The following is a 16905-nucleotide window of genomic DNA, read 5'->3' as shown; positions in this document are numbered from 1 at the left end:
ATCTTTTATACAGTTGTTTCTTGTCATATCCATTTGAGCCTGTCACATGTTACAAAACTTTGTTTTTATTGAAAGCCCTCATAAAAAAGTGCATCCCTAAAACCTATTAACTCAATACTAACACACAAAACTATGTACATCTTCAAATATTGACATTTTACCCTCCTAATTGGAACAATTGTCCCAAAGTGATAGCCACACTGTCATACTTAGGTTAACCTAAAAGGAAGGTTATCCATACTAAGATGCATAGTACAGCCTGTGCTTCTACCAAGTGCTGTCTGTTCTTGCCATAACGTTTTTGCTGTCCCAGATTCGGAAACCATTTGAATGTTTTCAGAAAACATCATCTCCTAGCCATTGAAATAAGTAAGTATTCTGTTTTTTATTGATCTTCATCAGATTGTCTCCATGGAGACATGAGAATCAGGTACAGTGTGGCTTCTACAAGCATTTATTTATTTGCTTGAGGAAAGATTTATTGTATTCAATGTTATTTTTATTTATTTGCTTTCTCTTAAACATGTTACTAAATCAAGCCACCAAAGACATTAATCTAGTCATTCCCTATGCAAGAATGAGAAAAAGCACACAATTTGTTTTCTTGTATGATGCTATTTTGACTACACTTTTTTTTTTTTTTTTTATGGTGCAGTGCCTACATTTCTTAAAACTAAACAAGGAGAAAGAGAAAAGAATGAAAAAAAAAACATGGGCACCTGTTTACTCTAGTATCACCATTACACTTGAAAGTGACTGAGACATATTTTACTTTATAGCATGCAGATTATATCGTGCATTATAAAAATACTACTAAGAACAAAATTTTGTTTTATGTACAGTTTATGCTCTCCTTCATCTTCCCCTCACCTAAGTGTTCCTCCAAACATAAATAACATGAAGTAGGACATATGCTTTACAGCCCCCTACAAGTTTAACAAATTGAAAAAAAGTCAAATTTTTCTAAGTTTTCTTGTTCTGTTACATATCACAACTATAATTAATGATGTTATGTAGTCCTATCTCACCGTAATTCTTGCTGGATGGGTTGACTCGGCCGATACTAAAGTTTGAGAGCTTTTACTGGCTCGAGGCTATCCCCTATCCCATGGTGCATCACTGCAATTCACAGATCTCATTTGCCACGAAAGCTTCGAGGTTGTCTTCTTACTGATTCGTTGGCTAAGTAAAATTTTTCGATAAATTTCTATACATTTCACCATATTTCTTCATTTTTTCTATTAGCTAGTGTTTTCCCTATTATCTGAGTGATTGTAGTAAGTGTTTGTTCCCCTGTCTCCCCTTTCTTAGGATTGTATGGCCTGTTTTAGTTAGGGGGCCGTAGTTACCCATTTAGATTAGAGGACCTTTCCTCTCTGAGTGCTAGTCCTTCTTCCTCTATATAAAAAAAAAATAATATTTCTCTTCTCCTTGATAGTTGTATTATTGTTGTTGTTGTTCATAGGTTCATAGGTAAGTACTAGGCTATTGGCCCTAGGGCCTATGTAAGCCTAGCCAAAAAGGTACCCTGGCTTTCGCCACCCAAGAAAATTATTTTTCCTGTGCCCCTGTCAAGCAGAGCCACAGAAGTGATCCCCAGGGTGAATTTCCTATTTCCCATCCAGTCATCAAGATTTTTCTTGAAGAGTGCTAATGAGGAGCTCTGTTTGACATAGGTTGTTGTTCTTGTATTGTTTTTTTCTCCTTAGTAGAAAAATGTCTAAAGATAAGGACAGAGAACATAAAGAGCACCACCCTTCTGGCTTTAAAAAAATGCGATAAATGCTCTCAGAAAATGTCTTTGACTGACAGCCACACCAGTTGTGTGTACTGTCTTGGAGACTCATTTACAAGAGCCCTGTACTTTTTGTCACTCCTTCAGTACTAGGGTTCTTAATGACAGAAAAAGGAAACTAATAGATAGAGGACTTATAGCTAGTTCTTCCAAGAACAGCTGGAACAAGGTCAGACAGTCCCCAAGACTCACAAAAGGAAATCTCCATCGGTTCCAGCTTTGGAACCATCTAAGAAATCCAAAGCGATGGAGACAAAGAGTTCTGGCTCCGATTCAGCTTCTTTAGTCTCTGTGCCATCTGTTTCATCAGTGCCGAGACAACCTGCTATGTCGAGACACTCTCCTGTTTTAGAACTGGTCTCACCAACCTTGAGATCTCTTATATTGGAAAGAAGGAGATCTCCTTCTATCTCCACTCATTCTTCCAGGGCACTTTCTGATAAGGATTTTGAATGGGTGGTGAAGAGGCTGCTCTGTGACCCGGCGCTAGCTAAAATGTTAGCTCCTCCAGTCCCAAAGGCACCGGAGCCGTCCCATCTTCAGGCTAATTCGCCTCCTCTGACTGCTTCACTCTCTGAGTCCAATACTTCGGGTCCTTTAGTGTTGGAACCTTTGGTTCTGAGAATTCTTCCTGCTTCCATGGAACCGATAGCTCTATCCTCATCGGCTCCGTCTGGAGCTGAGGGGTCTGGGAGCTGATGCTCTCGGGTTGACTCCGAGAGGGATAGTCAACCCTGTTTTTCTTCGGAACCAACCCTCCCTCTCGGTGCTTCGGCTCATGTGAGCTCAGCTCCCACATCCGCTTCGGAACCTGGCCCTCCTGCTCGGAGTTGACCTTCCTTTTCCTCGGAGCGGAGGTTTTCTTTGGAGTGGTGTCGTAAGGTGTTTGAAGCGATAGAGAAAGCTTTGTCTAGTGCCAAAGCCCTGCCTTTGGACCCGATGTCCCTCCAGCAGCCGGCAGCAACCTCTTCTCCCCCGCCAGCCCCTAAGCGTAGGGAACCAGAGCCCCAAGTAGCCCCCCATTGGAGGTGTCCCCTCTTCTGAGACCTCCCCAGATTATCCCACTTGGGAGGTCCCTTGGAAGAGACTTTGTAAGAGGAAGCGCATTGACTCACCTGAGTCTGTCACTTCGGACACTGATTTGGATGAGTCAGAAGGGTCCCCAAGTTTCCCCTCTGAGGATGTCTCTTTTGCAGACATCCTTGAAATCCTTAGACAGAGGGGTGATTGGAAAACCTCTAACCCTACTGAGGATGAATCGGTGTACCCTGAGGCCTTTGGTTCCTGACCATCCACCTCCTGGGTAACACTGCCATATGACCAACTTTTAGGGGTCATATCCCGGAAAGCTTGGACCTCCCTGGACACAGTGGAGCCTGTCCCGAGGAGGCCAAACAAATTTATAACTGCCCCAGAAGACAAATCCTTTCTATCTAAGGGAGTTCCTGTGGATGCTATGATGGTAGCAGTGGCCACGAAGAAGGAGTTGTCAGAGACATCCCCTCAAATATCCATCCATAAATTAGTTGCTGTTTTATTTCGTGGTGGTTCCAGTGTTTCTTTCATTCAAATATCCATCCTCCTAATAAAGAGTCTAGGATGATGGATAGGTATGGAAAGCGTACCTTTTCTTCAGCGGCATTTACCTTACGATCGCTGAATTACCTGTCCCATTTTACTAGACTTCAAAGGGATTTCCTGAAGGAGTTGGGAGATACCCTTCAGAGTTCAGTAGCTTTGGGATCCACAGACAAGGTATCGGCTCAGCTCTCCACCCTTACCTCTATTGCTAACTCCTCCATGAGGCTGATTTCATATGCAGCTGACGGAGCGAGCAGGGCAGCCGCAGCAGGGATCTCTCTTAGGAGACATTCCTGGATGCGTCTATGCAACTTCAAGGAATCCTTTAAGTCTTCCTTTACCGATGTCTCCTTTGATGGTTCAACTCTTTTTGGGCCTCAGGTAAAAGAGAATTTGACCAGGTGCAAGCAGGAAGGGAAAACCTTATCTGCTGTCAGAGTCCATTTCTGCCTTCCAGACCCTATCCCAAGGGTCATACTGGAGGAAGATGTGGTTCCGTAAATCCCAAAAAGGTTTCCCTCAGGCACAAGGTCAACCCTCCCCTAGAGCAGAGGGGGAGGATATAATGGAAGACACCATGCTTGCGGCAGAGGGGGTCCGCAGCATCAGGGGGATAGAGATGCTTTCTCTGATTGCCCCTTCCATCACCCCTGAGAGGTTGTCCAACTGTCCATCTCTGGAGGCATTCGGGGGATTGTCTCTCACTGTACCCAAGCACCTGGCTAAGAATTTCCCAAGATCGATGGGTACAGAATATAATTTCCAGAGGTTACCTCATTCCCTTTGTTTCCGATCCCCCTGTAAATCTGTCTTTACCAGATGTGCCACCCATTCAGTTAGACCGTGCAACATCAGAGGTCATCTTGTTGCTTCAAAAAGAGTCAGCCAAGAAGTCCCTACAGAGCAAATAGGATCCGGAACATATGATTCTTTTTAGTTCCAAAAAAGACCGGGGACTGGAGATCATTTCTAGATTTCAGCAAGCTAAACAAGTCAGTAAAAACTCAAAGTTCCATATGATCATTGTAGTCAATTTTTCTGTTTATCGGAAAAGACAATTGGATGTGCTTCATAGAGCTTCAGGACGCATACTACCATATCAAAATGGACAGGCGCTCCAGAAGACATCTACGCTTTCGGCTGGGAGCCAGTCATTTTCAGTTTGGAACACTTCCCTTTGGTCTCACTACAGCCCACAGAGTGTTCACCAAATGTATGGCAGTGTTAACGACTCACCTGAGACATCAAGGCTTCCAGGTGGTTCCGTACCTAGATGACTGGCTCCTCACTGCTAGCACCAAGCACCAACTAATCTGAGCCAGAGACGAGACTCTAGCCTTGTGCAACAGGTTAGGGATTACAATAAATCTAAAAAAAAGTCCGCCTTATCTCCATCGCAGCGCATTGTCTTCTTAGGCTCAGACATAAACTCCACCACCATGACAGCAAAGCTGACACCGGAAAGGATAGAATCGTTGCACAGTCAAGTCAGATTCTTGCTGAAAAAGGACAAAGTACAGGCCAGGATAGTTCTTCAACTCCTAGGGACCATGACATCCACCATTCTCTTAGTTCCACTAGCCCGTCTGCACATGAGAGTACTTCAATGTAGGATCTACCCTTGTCCCACCAAATACTCATCACAAACTCCTGCAAGAAGTATCTAACACGGTGGTTATATACAGATCAGCTTTGTTTAGGTCGTCCCTTTGTTCCCCCTCAACAAAATGCAGTCTTGACCATGGACGCTTCCCAGATAGGGTGGGGGGCATTATCTGGGAATTACGGTCCAAGGTATCTGTCAGGACCACAAGAACCACTTGCATATAAATGCCCTGGAGATGAGAGCAGTGCTATATGCGTTGCAAGCACTGTACAGTTCTCTTCCTACTGGGCAGTTGCAGTTCAGTCAGACAACATGTCTGTAGTGTGGTACATAAACAAGCAAGGTGGAACCAAGTCTTACCCACTTTGTCGAGAGGCATAAAGAGTATGGAAATGGGCGATGGACACTCAGCGCTTTCTGGTAGCAATGCACATCCCGGGAAGTCCATTGTGATAGCAGACAAACTGAGTTGAGCAATTCTGATGCCTCACGAGTGGTCCCTGAAAACAGAAGTTGTGGACCAGATTTTCAGCAAATGGGGCCAACCTTGCTGCGACCTATTTGCCACATACATGAACACCAAATGCAGCAACTACTTTGCTGTCATTCCCCAACCGGGAATGTCACCCAGGTATACTCTGGTCCACAGTTGGCCTTCGGGACTTCTTTATGCTTTTCCACCCTTTCCCCTCATACCAAAAGTGATTCAGAAAGAAAAACTGTTGAGTACCCTGATCCTCATTGCTCCTTACTGGCCTCATCAAGTCTGGTTCCCCTTTCTATGGCCCTGTCTCTTGGAGGAACCATGGATTCTGGAACCATCTCCAGACCTTCTGATTCATCAATCGGGACAGTTCCATCCTACCATCCAAACCCTGAAATTGACAGCATGGCTGCTCCAGTTCCAAGAATAGCCATGTGTTTTTCCCTTTCTCCTACCATTAAAAACATCTTCATTTCTTCACATAAACCTTCTACCAGGAAATCATATTCCAGCAAATGGAAAAGGTTTTCCATTTGGGCAGCTAAACAAGGCATAAGTCCGTACTTAGCTCCCATAGAGTCTATCCTGTCCTTCCTTGCATCCATTTTTCATGAAGGAGTTGCAGCTGCTACCATTAGGGTTCAGTTAGCTGCCATCTTTAGTTATCATTTTGTAAACATGGAAAATCCACTTATGTCCCACTCTTTATGCAAAACCTTTTTGAAAGGAGTCCTCCTTCTCGGACCTCCAATCCGACAGCCTCCGGAGCCCTGGGACTTGAACTTAGTTCTGACCTCATTGATTTCTCCACCTTTTGATCCGTCTTCTTCATCAGACTTGAAATTGTTGTCTTGGAAGAGATTGTTCTTAGTTGCTATAACATCTGCTAGGAGGGTTTCAGAGTTGCAAGCCCTAATCATTCGACCTCCTTATATTATATTCCGCAAGGATAGAGTCTCCCAAAGAACTAATCCTTCCTTTCTCCCTAAGGTATGTTCAGAACATAATCTAAACTCAACTATCGAATTATCAGTATTCTTCCCAAATTACGGTAATAAATCAGAATACAGACTACGCCAGTTAAGACGTTCACAGAATTCTCTGATTCTACCTGCACAAGACTAAAGATTTTCGGAAATCAGATCAATTATTTGTTTCCTTCTCTGACAAAAACAAAGGCTTGCCCATCTCCAAGGTTACTCTGTCTAAATGGCTTTCAGACTGCATTTCCTTTGCTTACAAGAATGCTGGCAAACAACTACCTGCTAAAGTAAGAGGTCATTCACCTAGAGCAGCATCAGCTTCTTATGCCTTCATATCCAAACTCCCAATGGATACCATTTGTGCAGCAGCTACTTGGGCAAGACCTCATACCTTTGTCACTCATTACAAATTGAATTTGGCCTCCCGGGACAGGTCATCCTTTGGGTCCACTGTGCTGAAGAGTCTCTTTGCTTGAGCCACCCTGGAAAAAGATGCTAGGGACGCTGTCCCATCCAGCAAGAATTACAGTGAGATAGGACTATATAACATAAAGAAGTTATGTACTTACCATAACGTTCCATGTTTGTAGTCTTATCTCAACTACATTCTTGCGTCCCACCCTCCTTCCCCCTTCCTGTATCCTGGAGGAACTGGTGGACTACCCATTATGCTGTCTGACCTTGTTATGGTTGTCCGTCCACATAGCATGGGTAGTTTTACAAAGTGCTTTCTTCTATGTACATAGTTATTGATAGCATAGTCACTATTATGTATGTAGTTACTTTCTTGCAAACAAGATCTGGGAATTGCAGTGATGCACCATGAGATAGGTGATAGTCTAGAGCTTTAGTATCAGCTGAGTCGGAGCCGAGGATTGGCTCTGAACCCATCCAGCAAGAATGTAGGTGAGATGGACTACAAACATGGAGCGTTATGGTAAGTACATAAATTCTTTTTTTTTGTAATCCCACATTTATTTCTCATTTCCGAGTTACTGGTTTTATTCCTGTTTATCTCCATCTCCCAAATCCAGTTTCTTCTTCATTTCTAACGTACTTTCAGTTCTTCTAGTCAACTGTTGTGATTGTTTCTCTCTCTCAAGCATTTTCCTTTGAAACATTGGAAAAGGTTTGGCTGGCATAGTCTGTCTGTGGTCTTTATTACAAGAAGAACAAGAAGCAGAATCTCTTTCTGTTTCACATCTCACTTTTTGTTGGACAAACTTTTGTATTTCCCCCTTAGCAAGTCCTGCATCAAAAATTGATGTTATCCCTCTAGGAAAGAATATTCTGAAGATAGCTGGGGACAGCAGTTTGAATCTCACACCTGCTTCTCAACATTCCCAGATTAGTGGAATAAATCAACTCCTCCTCTGCCTGGTGTACAGTGAAGTAATCATTTTCCACAAACAACTCTGTCTTCTGCCACAGTTTTGTCAGAATCAACTGCTTGTGCTGGTAGGATTGCATCTTTACTATTAAAGGTCTGGGTTACTTTCTAATGGCCAGATTTTGAGCATTCACATGATGTGCTCTTTCAATTAACAACTCCTTCTGTGGGATACCAGTCCAGTTACTTATTTTTGCTTTCATAAAATTTTAGTCTGTTCCTTTCAGTTTCTCTGGAGCAGCAGAAAATCTCAGTCTTTCTGTATGTGCTCTATCCTTTTAATTCTATTATTTTTTTGAAACATCTCTTCTTGAGCAGTCTCATATTCAGCCAACATTTTCTTCATTTTAACTTCTGATTTTTGCAGTTTTATTACCTCATCTGAATATGTTTAAAGCTGCTTCCACTTTTTTCAGCTTTTTGTTATTTGAGTCTATATACTCCATCAGTGTTTCATTTATTTTAATCAGCTCTAAGTTGTTGTGTCTTTCGGCTTATCCTGGTTAGGGGTCGCCACAGCGGAACTCCAGTCTGCTAATGTTTGGTAGTGGATTTTTACGTGCCGAGTTACCAGCCCTGACGCACAACCTTCAAAGAAGGCACGCCCATTCACGCATGCCTCCACACAGAAGCCACTCTAGCTGAGAATCGAACACGACAACATCTTGCTGTGAGGCGACAACGCTAATCAGCTCTAAGTACAGTTGACATATTTTTTTCCTCAAGGTTACTGGAAATCATGTCTTACACCAGAACTGGAGCTTGCACTATTTTTTGCTGAACAGCTGCAGAATTCTGCCTAGTCAGTGTTTTTCCTCCCCTTTTGTGATTGATTTTCTTTCTTTCAGGCTCTCTGAATTTCTTTTTTGCTGGCATCCAGGCAGTGCACTTACTAGCCAGTTACTGAAATTTACCCAAAACTATGAGTTTACATGCTCTCTCTTTTGAATTTCTGTGTTCACAGTGAGAGAGCTGAAATTAAGCTATTACTCAACGTGCAGCCACCTTGGAACCCATAACTATTGTACTCTAGGTTTATCACCTCTACGTTCCTCTTACTGTACTGTACTCTACTTATTCCCTCTCTTATCCTTAACTCTGTACATCCTGTTTTACAAACCTCATACCTTAAAAAAAGTTGTTTAAAAAACGTTTCTAAGTAACATGCTGCACTGCAGTATAATATCCTCTTCTGAATGCTTCCAGAATGTGAAATGCTTTGCTGACATTTGCATTAAGTATATCTCCTATTGCATGTTGATACATGTCCTATAATTGCTACTATAATATCACCTGTGTTGCAGTATTCCATTATGTTCTTTTCCTTATTATGAGCAAACATTCTACAGTGTTCTATTTCGGCTGTGCATCCTACATATATGTGCTTCCTGTTTTTCAGTATTCCATTATGTTCTTTTCCTTATTATGAACAAACGTTCTACAATGAACTATTTTGGCTGTGCATCCTACATCTATACGTGTTTAGCTGTATATGGACAGTTAATTTTGCAGTCCACCCCCAGGCCTCCAATGAAAACGGGTTTCCAAACCCAGCAGACTTTCCCATTCAGCTAATGCAAATAAATAAATAAGTATTGAAAAGGAAGTTGAACTGAATGTGGTGATTTGCTTATTTTATGGTTTCCTCTGTGGCCCAGAAGTAGGAACATTTTTTAAGTTAATGTAAGTATTTTGGAAAACTTGCTACTGGATTCTTAATGATAGCATGCTCAAAATGTTTTTGCTGAGTGGATCTTTTCGTGCTGGTAGTGTAGTTTGTTTACTACCACTAAAATATTTCATTTAGCCAGTGAAATAGCCACATTTAACTTTTCATGTGATGTACAGTGTCATACTTCATAACTTTCTGGTCTACAACAAAAGTGTATTATAAGTAGGCTTTTACAGGAAGGTGCAAAGAGACTATTATATGCACTGTGAATGGTATTCCTAATAACAGTAAGCTTTAGAACTGCATTGTTTAAGTGGCAAAAATCAGACCACTGTCAGAATCTACAGCATTCGATATTTTTATGCATGCCTTTGTTTTTGTAGCCATAGTATCAAGGATTTGCTAAACGTGTATTTTCTGCTGTTTCTTTTTTTCGTTGTTGAGAAAAAATTTGGTACCTGTTCATTGACTTCTTTTTCTTTCTTTCAGGTCTTAGGAATCTTGTATTAGCAGGGTGTTCTTGGGTAGCAGTCTCGGCACTTTGTAGCTCTAACTGCCCTTTACTTCATACCCTAGACCTTCAGTGGGTTGAAGGTTTGAAAGATGCACAGATGAGAGATCTGCTTTCACCTCCCACAGATAATAGACCAGGTATTTGTCTTGCATTCTTACATCTAATAATTGGTTTGCATTTCATGTACTGATCTGGCATCTCCTTTGTACCTGTGTTTTTTTATTGTCAACAGCCCTCGTTAATGGTCAAGTGATTATCAGTTTTGAGATCTTTGGCTGTGCATCTGTAACTGAACCTTGTAAATCTTTCAGACACATTATCATATTGAGTCCAATTCAGAATCAATCTAGTGACCATTTATGCATGGCCATCACCCACCATCAAGGGACACCTCCAGCATCCAGGATAGCAAAACAGGCTTGGATTGGAATACTTTATGGGTACCCATCCAGCTGTTAACATTCTTCTTAAAGGTAAATATGGTATTGTTTAATATGTGTAGGTAATTTATTCCATAGGGACAATAAGGAGTGGAGGATGAATCTATCCCGCCAATAGTTTTTTTTTGTTAAGTTAAACACCTTTGTTAAATTATCACTTGTGACAAAGGCAAACTTACATTTATATAAAAGTAATCCAACTATATTAACAAGTTCACATTTGCAAACATTATACATCCCATGTAATGTTTTATGCCATATAATCAAAGCACCATTATATAAATTATTCGATTCCTACCTTCTCTTAAACCCCATTCCTCCTCCAAAACATTTTTCTGCATGTATTGTTCCCACAATTTCCATTTTTTCTATGTAATTTACTCCTACTGTTTTGTAAAGATCCCACTTCCTGTTCTTATATCTCTTATTACAATATTCACTATTTCAAGTATAGTTGGTTTAGACTTTGATTTCCATTTACTAGTAATTGCTTTTTTTGGCAACCACTAGAATTAAACTTAACAAGTCCTTACTGTATCTAGGCATTTCAGATTCTGTAACCCCACTAAAAAAATTGCTTAGTTATGCTCATTTGCTCACCCAATATTCCTGACACAGTACTCTGTAGGGAATTTTTAAAGTCTGCCAACTCATTACTCTCTAACAACATACACTCCCAGGTACCTCTTTGTTTCCCATTACACTTGCAACATTTGCTATCTACCTGAGGAAAAATTGTATGAAGTGTACTGGAGTATAGAAGTAACCTGTGCAAACACTTACAGACAAAAAATCAAAATCTTCTAGATTTTGTTGCATATTTAGGAGCCATACATATACCCTCCATTGTGAATTGTTTTTCTAGTCTCTCTTTCTAATCTTTCCTGACAACCTCTGATTGAGTCCTGTAGTTATCGTGCAGAGTTTTATAAACCTTTCTAAATAATCCCTTTTTTAACAGCAGCTTATATTCTAGGTTCAGTTAAAAACTCAACTAGTGCAGGTCTTTCAGTTCTTTTTAGTTGTTGTTGGAAAATTAGATCCCTTGTATGTGTGTTTGTGGAGCCATTCATTTTTTGGCGATGAAGGAAGTGGTGGAGGATAAGGTCCTGTGTGGCATGAAAAGCCAGGCATAGGAATCCACTTGGGAGTCTGTTATAAGCACAGTACAAGGGTTTTAGCCTGTCTTGGTAGTTTTAAGTCTTTAGAGCATGACCTTTTCATCAGTAACCTTTATGATCTTTATAGTTGTGTGATGTATTGGATAGATACATGCCAAGAAGGGCATTATATGGTATAATTGATCTGATGAGGGTTGAGCATAGAAGAAAGATAACTTATTTAAACTAGATAAGATGTTTTTAGATATTAGTTCAGCCAGATGGAAGGATTTTTTCACCACTGTTGTGACATGGTGATCAAAAGTTAGAGGTCTTCAGAGGTATCAAGTTTACTCATGACTGAATCAGTCTGAAAAGGATGCCATCTGCACTGTAGGTACCAGGGAAGTTACTTTTGCCAAGTGCTGACAGTATATCTGTTCTTGATATTTAATGTAAAGCCATTATCTTTGTACCAGTGATTTGCATGATCTAGTTCTTTCTGTAGTGACTCATTATGGAAGTTGAGTGAATTGCATTGGCATCAGTAGACTTGTTTAGCCAAAGGTCTGGGTTTGTAACTTGACGACTGGAGAAGTAGATCCTGTCCCAGTGTGGCCCACTAAGGTATACCTCTAGTCACCTTTTTGATTTTTAAGCTTCAACTATATGAATTCTGTCAGACAGCCAGTTTGCTGTCCACTTAACAGCATAAGGGTTAGTGATGAGGTTTTTGAGCTTATTTACAGTACTTGCATAGGTGATAGTGTCAAAAGATATGCTGTCTGGAGTATATAACCTCCTTCCAAAGCTTTCATATCCTTTTTGAATAAGGCAACTTGATTTAGTAGGTGTGGCCTACCCTTGACAAACCAAATTGATATGGCCCCAGGGCAGTAAGTTTTTAGTATTGACATTTAAAAAATGTGTAATACAATGCATTTCCTGTCCTTGCATATTAGGCTTGTTAAACTGATGGGTCTAGTTACCAGAGTCTGAGGCAGAACCATCCTTCCCAAGCTTCAGGAATATACTCTGTTAGGGAGAAGGACCAAGAGGGTATCTGGCACTTGTTTATGAAGCAGCCAGGAGTATATTTGTTGCTCATGGATGTTGTATTTTTGACCCGGGAGAGGTCAGTCAAGATATGCTGCAGAGTAATAAGAGGCGAGGGAGAAGGATCCCAGAAATGTTTGAAACTTTAGGAACCATAGCTGATGTGAAGTTAGTATTGTCTGCTAGCAAATTAACTATATATTTAAGCCCAGAATAAGTAGTAGCATTATGAATTAGCAGAAATCATTGTTGTGGGTTTCTTAGTATTCTAATGTAGTTTATTTTTCATCTTCCTGATGGTGTTTTTCAGTCCTTTGCTGATTTTTGATAAGATTTCTTTATGTGGGCAGATTGTGAGCTGCTGCTGGAGACGTTCAGTAATCTTTTATTTTATTGTAAAATTTGTTAATGTAGGTAGACCACTCAGGTGGTTTATTTTTCAGTCTTCCAATTGTATTTGGTCCTCTTTTTGAGATTCCATGATAATTCTTTCCATGGCCTTGCAGGAGACTGGTTAGACTTGTAGGTCTATAGTTCCCAAGGTCAACTGATGGCCCCCCTTTGTGGAAGGGGATTGCTGTTGCTGTTCTCCACTCTGCTGGAACAAAGACAATTCTCAAGCTATAGTTAAAAAGAACACCAAGTGGGTCAGCTAGGTCCTGTTTTAGACTGCTTAATAAGCAACCTCATATGCTATCTGGTCCCATTCAGGCTATGTTTTTGGCCTTGGAGAGTGCAGATATGACCTGATCTCTAGGGATAGTAGCAGAGGACTGGTGTCAGGTATGCTTTGGGGTACGGCTGATGGGAACCAAACCAAACCAAGAACCAAACAAATAGAAAAATAAAAAAATGAATGGACCAACAACAGGAACTGGAGGACTGAAACCACCACAAAATCGAATTTGACCTAGGTTTTGTCTTTATTCAGACTTCTTCAGAACAAATGTTAAAAAATGGTCACACACCAGAATTTATACAGCTTAAGATGACATCATTGATCAATTAGTCAATTAAAAAACTTTGAAAAAACTTTCATCATGCTTAAAGCAACCTGAGCACACACACACACACACACACACACACACACACACACACACACACACACACACACACACACACACACACACACACTCACACACAAACAAACAGCTAATAATATAATAACATACTGCATTAATAGTAATAAAAACTTTTTTTAGTAAATGCTTCATAAATCAAAATCAAAAATTACATAACGAAACATGATAAGATAATAAGCACTAGACCCCACACCAAATAATATATGATAGTGAACTAAGTACAATCATGACAAGTGGAATTGTTGGCTAATCACCCAAGAATATGTTTCAGTTTCAAGATTGGGGCTATACTGATGTGGTCATTAATGCCAGGAAAGACTGTTGCATTCAACCTAAGTTGCCACCTCACCTCACTGATGTCTAAATGCAAATCTAAAACCCTACCCTGTACATCCTTAACTATGTTTTGCAATATACAAAATTTAAAATAATGCCCACCATGTGTTTCAATGTGCCTGTAAAGGGCATTGGTGGTTTTCCTTAGCCTTATATCTGACAGGTGCTCATTAATCCTGTCTGTAAAGGCTCTACTAGTTTTTCCGACGTAAAACGCCGGACACTGTGCACACTGTGCCATATACACCACATTTTTTGTATAACAATCAAAATGCCCATATAATCTAATAGGTGCACCTGCCACTTGTAAGTTTACACCTGTTGGTAGAATGTGATGGCACACACTACATCTACCACATTTAAAGTTCCCGTCGGGTCTACCAGTTGCATTGGAAACATTGTTACCCTTCTCTGATAATTGTTTCAATGACCTTGCCTTCCTAAAAACACATTTGGGATGACTACCAAGCCTATCCCATACCAAACAGTCCAACCTAAGAAACCTCCAGTTATTGTGTATGATGTCCCTAATATTTGGAGCATCATAAGAATAGGTGGTGATAAAATAAAGGTTGTGTTCTAGAAAATGACTACTGATATTATCAGTCGCAGGTAAAGTATGGCCATCATTGCCAACATTGACAATTTGATTACTTGTCTCCTGGCCCACTATTATGGGATCTATACTTATTCTCCCTTTAATTAGTGGCCAATACACCCCTTCATCCCTCTTCCATTTAACTTCCTCCACTACAGTTTGACACATACCTTCGGGGTATCCTCTCCTAAGGAACATGCTCATTATAAACTCCACTTCCTTCAAAAAGTCAAACTCGTCACTAACCATCCTGGCAGCCCTGACCATCTGACCTTTAATAATTGCTCTTTTCTGGTGGCCAGGGTGCCAACTAGAATAACAGAGATAAGAATTTGAGAAAGTGGCTTTTCTGTGGATGTTAGTGGACAAAGAATAATTTGCAGGATCTATTTTTAACTTTACATCTAGATAAGAAATCTCCTGTTTTCTAAAAGTGTAAGTAAACTTCAAAAAATGCACCGTACTGTTAATGTATAGCATAAAGGCATTCAAATCATCTTCACAACCTTCCCATACTATAAACAAATCATCTAAAAAACGGGTGTAGTGTCGAATTTTAGATCTAAACCTACTGTGTAAAACATATTCCTGTTCCCAGTAGGACATAACATAATTCGCATAAATGGGGGCACAAGCTGCCCCCATAGCTACACCCATGATTTGCTTGTTAGTATTGAACAGTTGGTTTCCATTATGGACAATCAAGTAGGGACATGTAATGGTGAACACCTTAGTAACCCTCTGGTTGTATGTAATAGATATGGTGATTACAAAGTATACAATTTTTCCAGTAGGGTTATTAATACAAGACATGTGGAATTATTATCAAAGGGGTTTACTTTTGTGCTCTTAGTTAGGGGTAAAATAAGTGATATTCTTATTGATTTAAAGTTATTGACAAGGAAGATGAACTTAAAGTTGATGTTTCAAGTTGAACTTCAAGGGCGAAGGAAGGTTTTAAAAAAGCCCAGTAAGTTTATACCACCTTCAAACACTATAGTTGGATTATTTGAGAAAATTTGTGAGTTGGAAATAAGAGATCACCTTAATAGAAGTAAGTCTGTCAATGGATTTCATGCATTTAATAGTCAAAACAATTTATCTAGGGATGAACGGAGCTTATTGGATGACTTGGTTAGGGACAGGTCCATTAGATTCATGAAGCCCGATAAGGGCAGTGGTTTAGTGGTTATTGATAGAAATGATTATATTAATCATATGTTAATAATGTTAAGTGGGGAGACCTATGAGGAAAGTAGTTTAAATCAACTTAACATTGCAAATGCCAGGGTGGATATGTTAACTGAGGATCTATTGATGCAAGGACAAATCACTGAATCAGAGTATTTTTTATGACTAATGAATTTCCTGTGGTGAGTGGCATCTTTGGGATTCCCAAGATACATAAGGGACTGGTTAACATTAAGTTCATGCCTATAGTTGATGGTAAATGTAGCAAAACTTGTTTTATTAGTAAATTTTTGGGCCATCATTTGCAAAAAGGTATCAAGTTATTTGATTACATTACAAAGGATTCTTGGCAATTTTTGGAGAAGTTAAGAACTGTGGAATTTAATGAAAATACCATTTTGGTTACCATTGATGTTGTGAACCTTTTTTCTGTAATACCCAAAGACATAGGGTTGGACTGGTTGGAACAACAGCTTTTTAAGACTGGGTTGTACGATCAGGACCGCATTAATGTATTCATCACCTTGATGGAAATGGTTTTGTCCAACAATTACATTTTCTTTGAGGGGTATTATTTCAAGCAAATCACGGGTGTAGCTATGGGGGCAGCTTGTGCCCCCATTTATGCGAATTATGTTATGTCCTACTGGGAACAGGAATATGTTTTACACAGTAGGTTTAGATCTAAAATTCGACACTACACCCGTTTTTTAGATGATTTGTTTATAGTATGGGAAGGTTGTGAAGATGATTTGAATGCCTTTATGCTATACATTAACAGTGCGGTGCATTTTTTGAAGTTTACTTACACTTTTAGCAAACAGGATATTTCTTATCTAGATGTAAAGTTAAAAATAGATCCTGCAAATTATTCTTTGTCCACTAACATCCACAGAAAAGCCACTTTCTCAAATTCTTATCTCTGTTATTCTAGTTGGCACCCTGGCCACCAGAAAAGAGCAATTATTAAAGGTCAGATGGTCAGGGCTGCCAGGATGGTTAGTGACAAGTTTGACTTTTTGAAGGAAGTGGAGTTTATAATGAGCATGTTCCTTAGGAGAGGATACCCCGAAGGTA

At 40.1% G+C, this 16905-nt stretch overlaps 1 protein-coding gene across 5 annotated transcripts in view; it reads left to right on the top strand.

Moving 5' to 3' along the window:
- Positions 1–16905, top strand: part of KDM2B (lysine demethylase 2B) — a 3837686-nt gene that overhangs the window by 3708723 nt on the left and 112058 nt on the right. For all 5 annotated transcript variants that reach the window (XM_044068658.1, XM_044068655.1, XM_044068654.1 and 2 more), the window contains one exon: positions 10001–10162. In XM_044068658.1, coding sequence (XP_043924593.1) covers positions 10001–10162 — 162 coding nt within the window. The remainder of the gene's footprint in view (positions 1–10000; positions 10163–16905) is intronic.

This window comes from Protopterus annectens, chromosome 4.part0 (genome assembly GCF_019279795.1).
Source record: "Protopterus annectens isolate FY-2018-M chromosome 4.part0, PAN1.0, whole genome shotgun sequence".
Lineage (NCBI taxonomy): Eukaryota > Metazoa > Chordata > Ceratodontiformes > Protopteridae > Protopterus > Protopterus annectens.
This window is presented reverse-complemented; position numbering and strand designations above follow the sequence as displayed.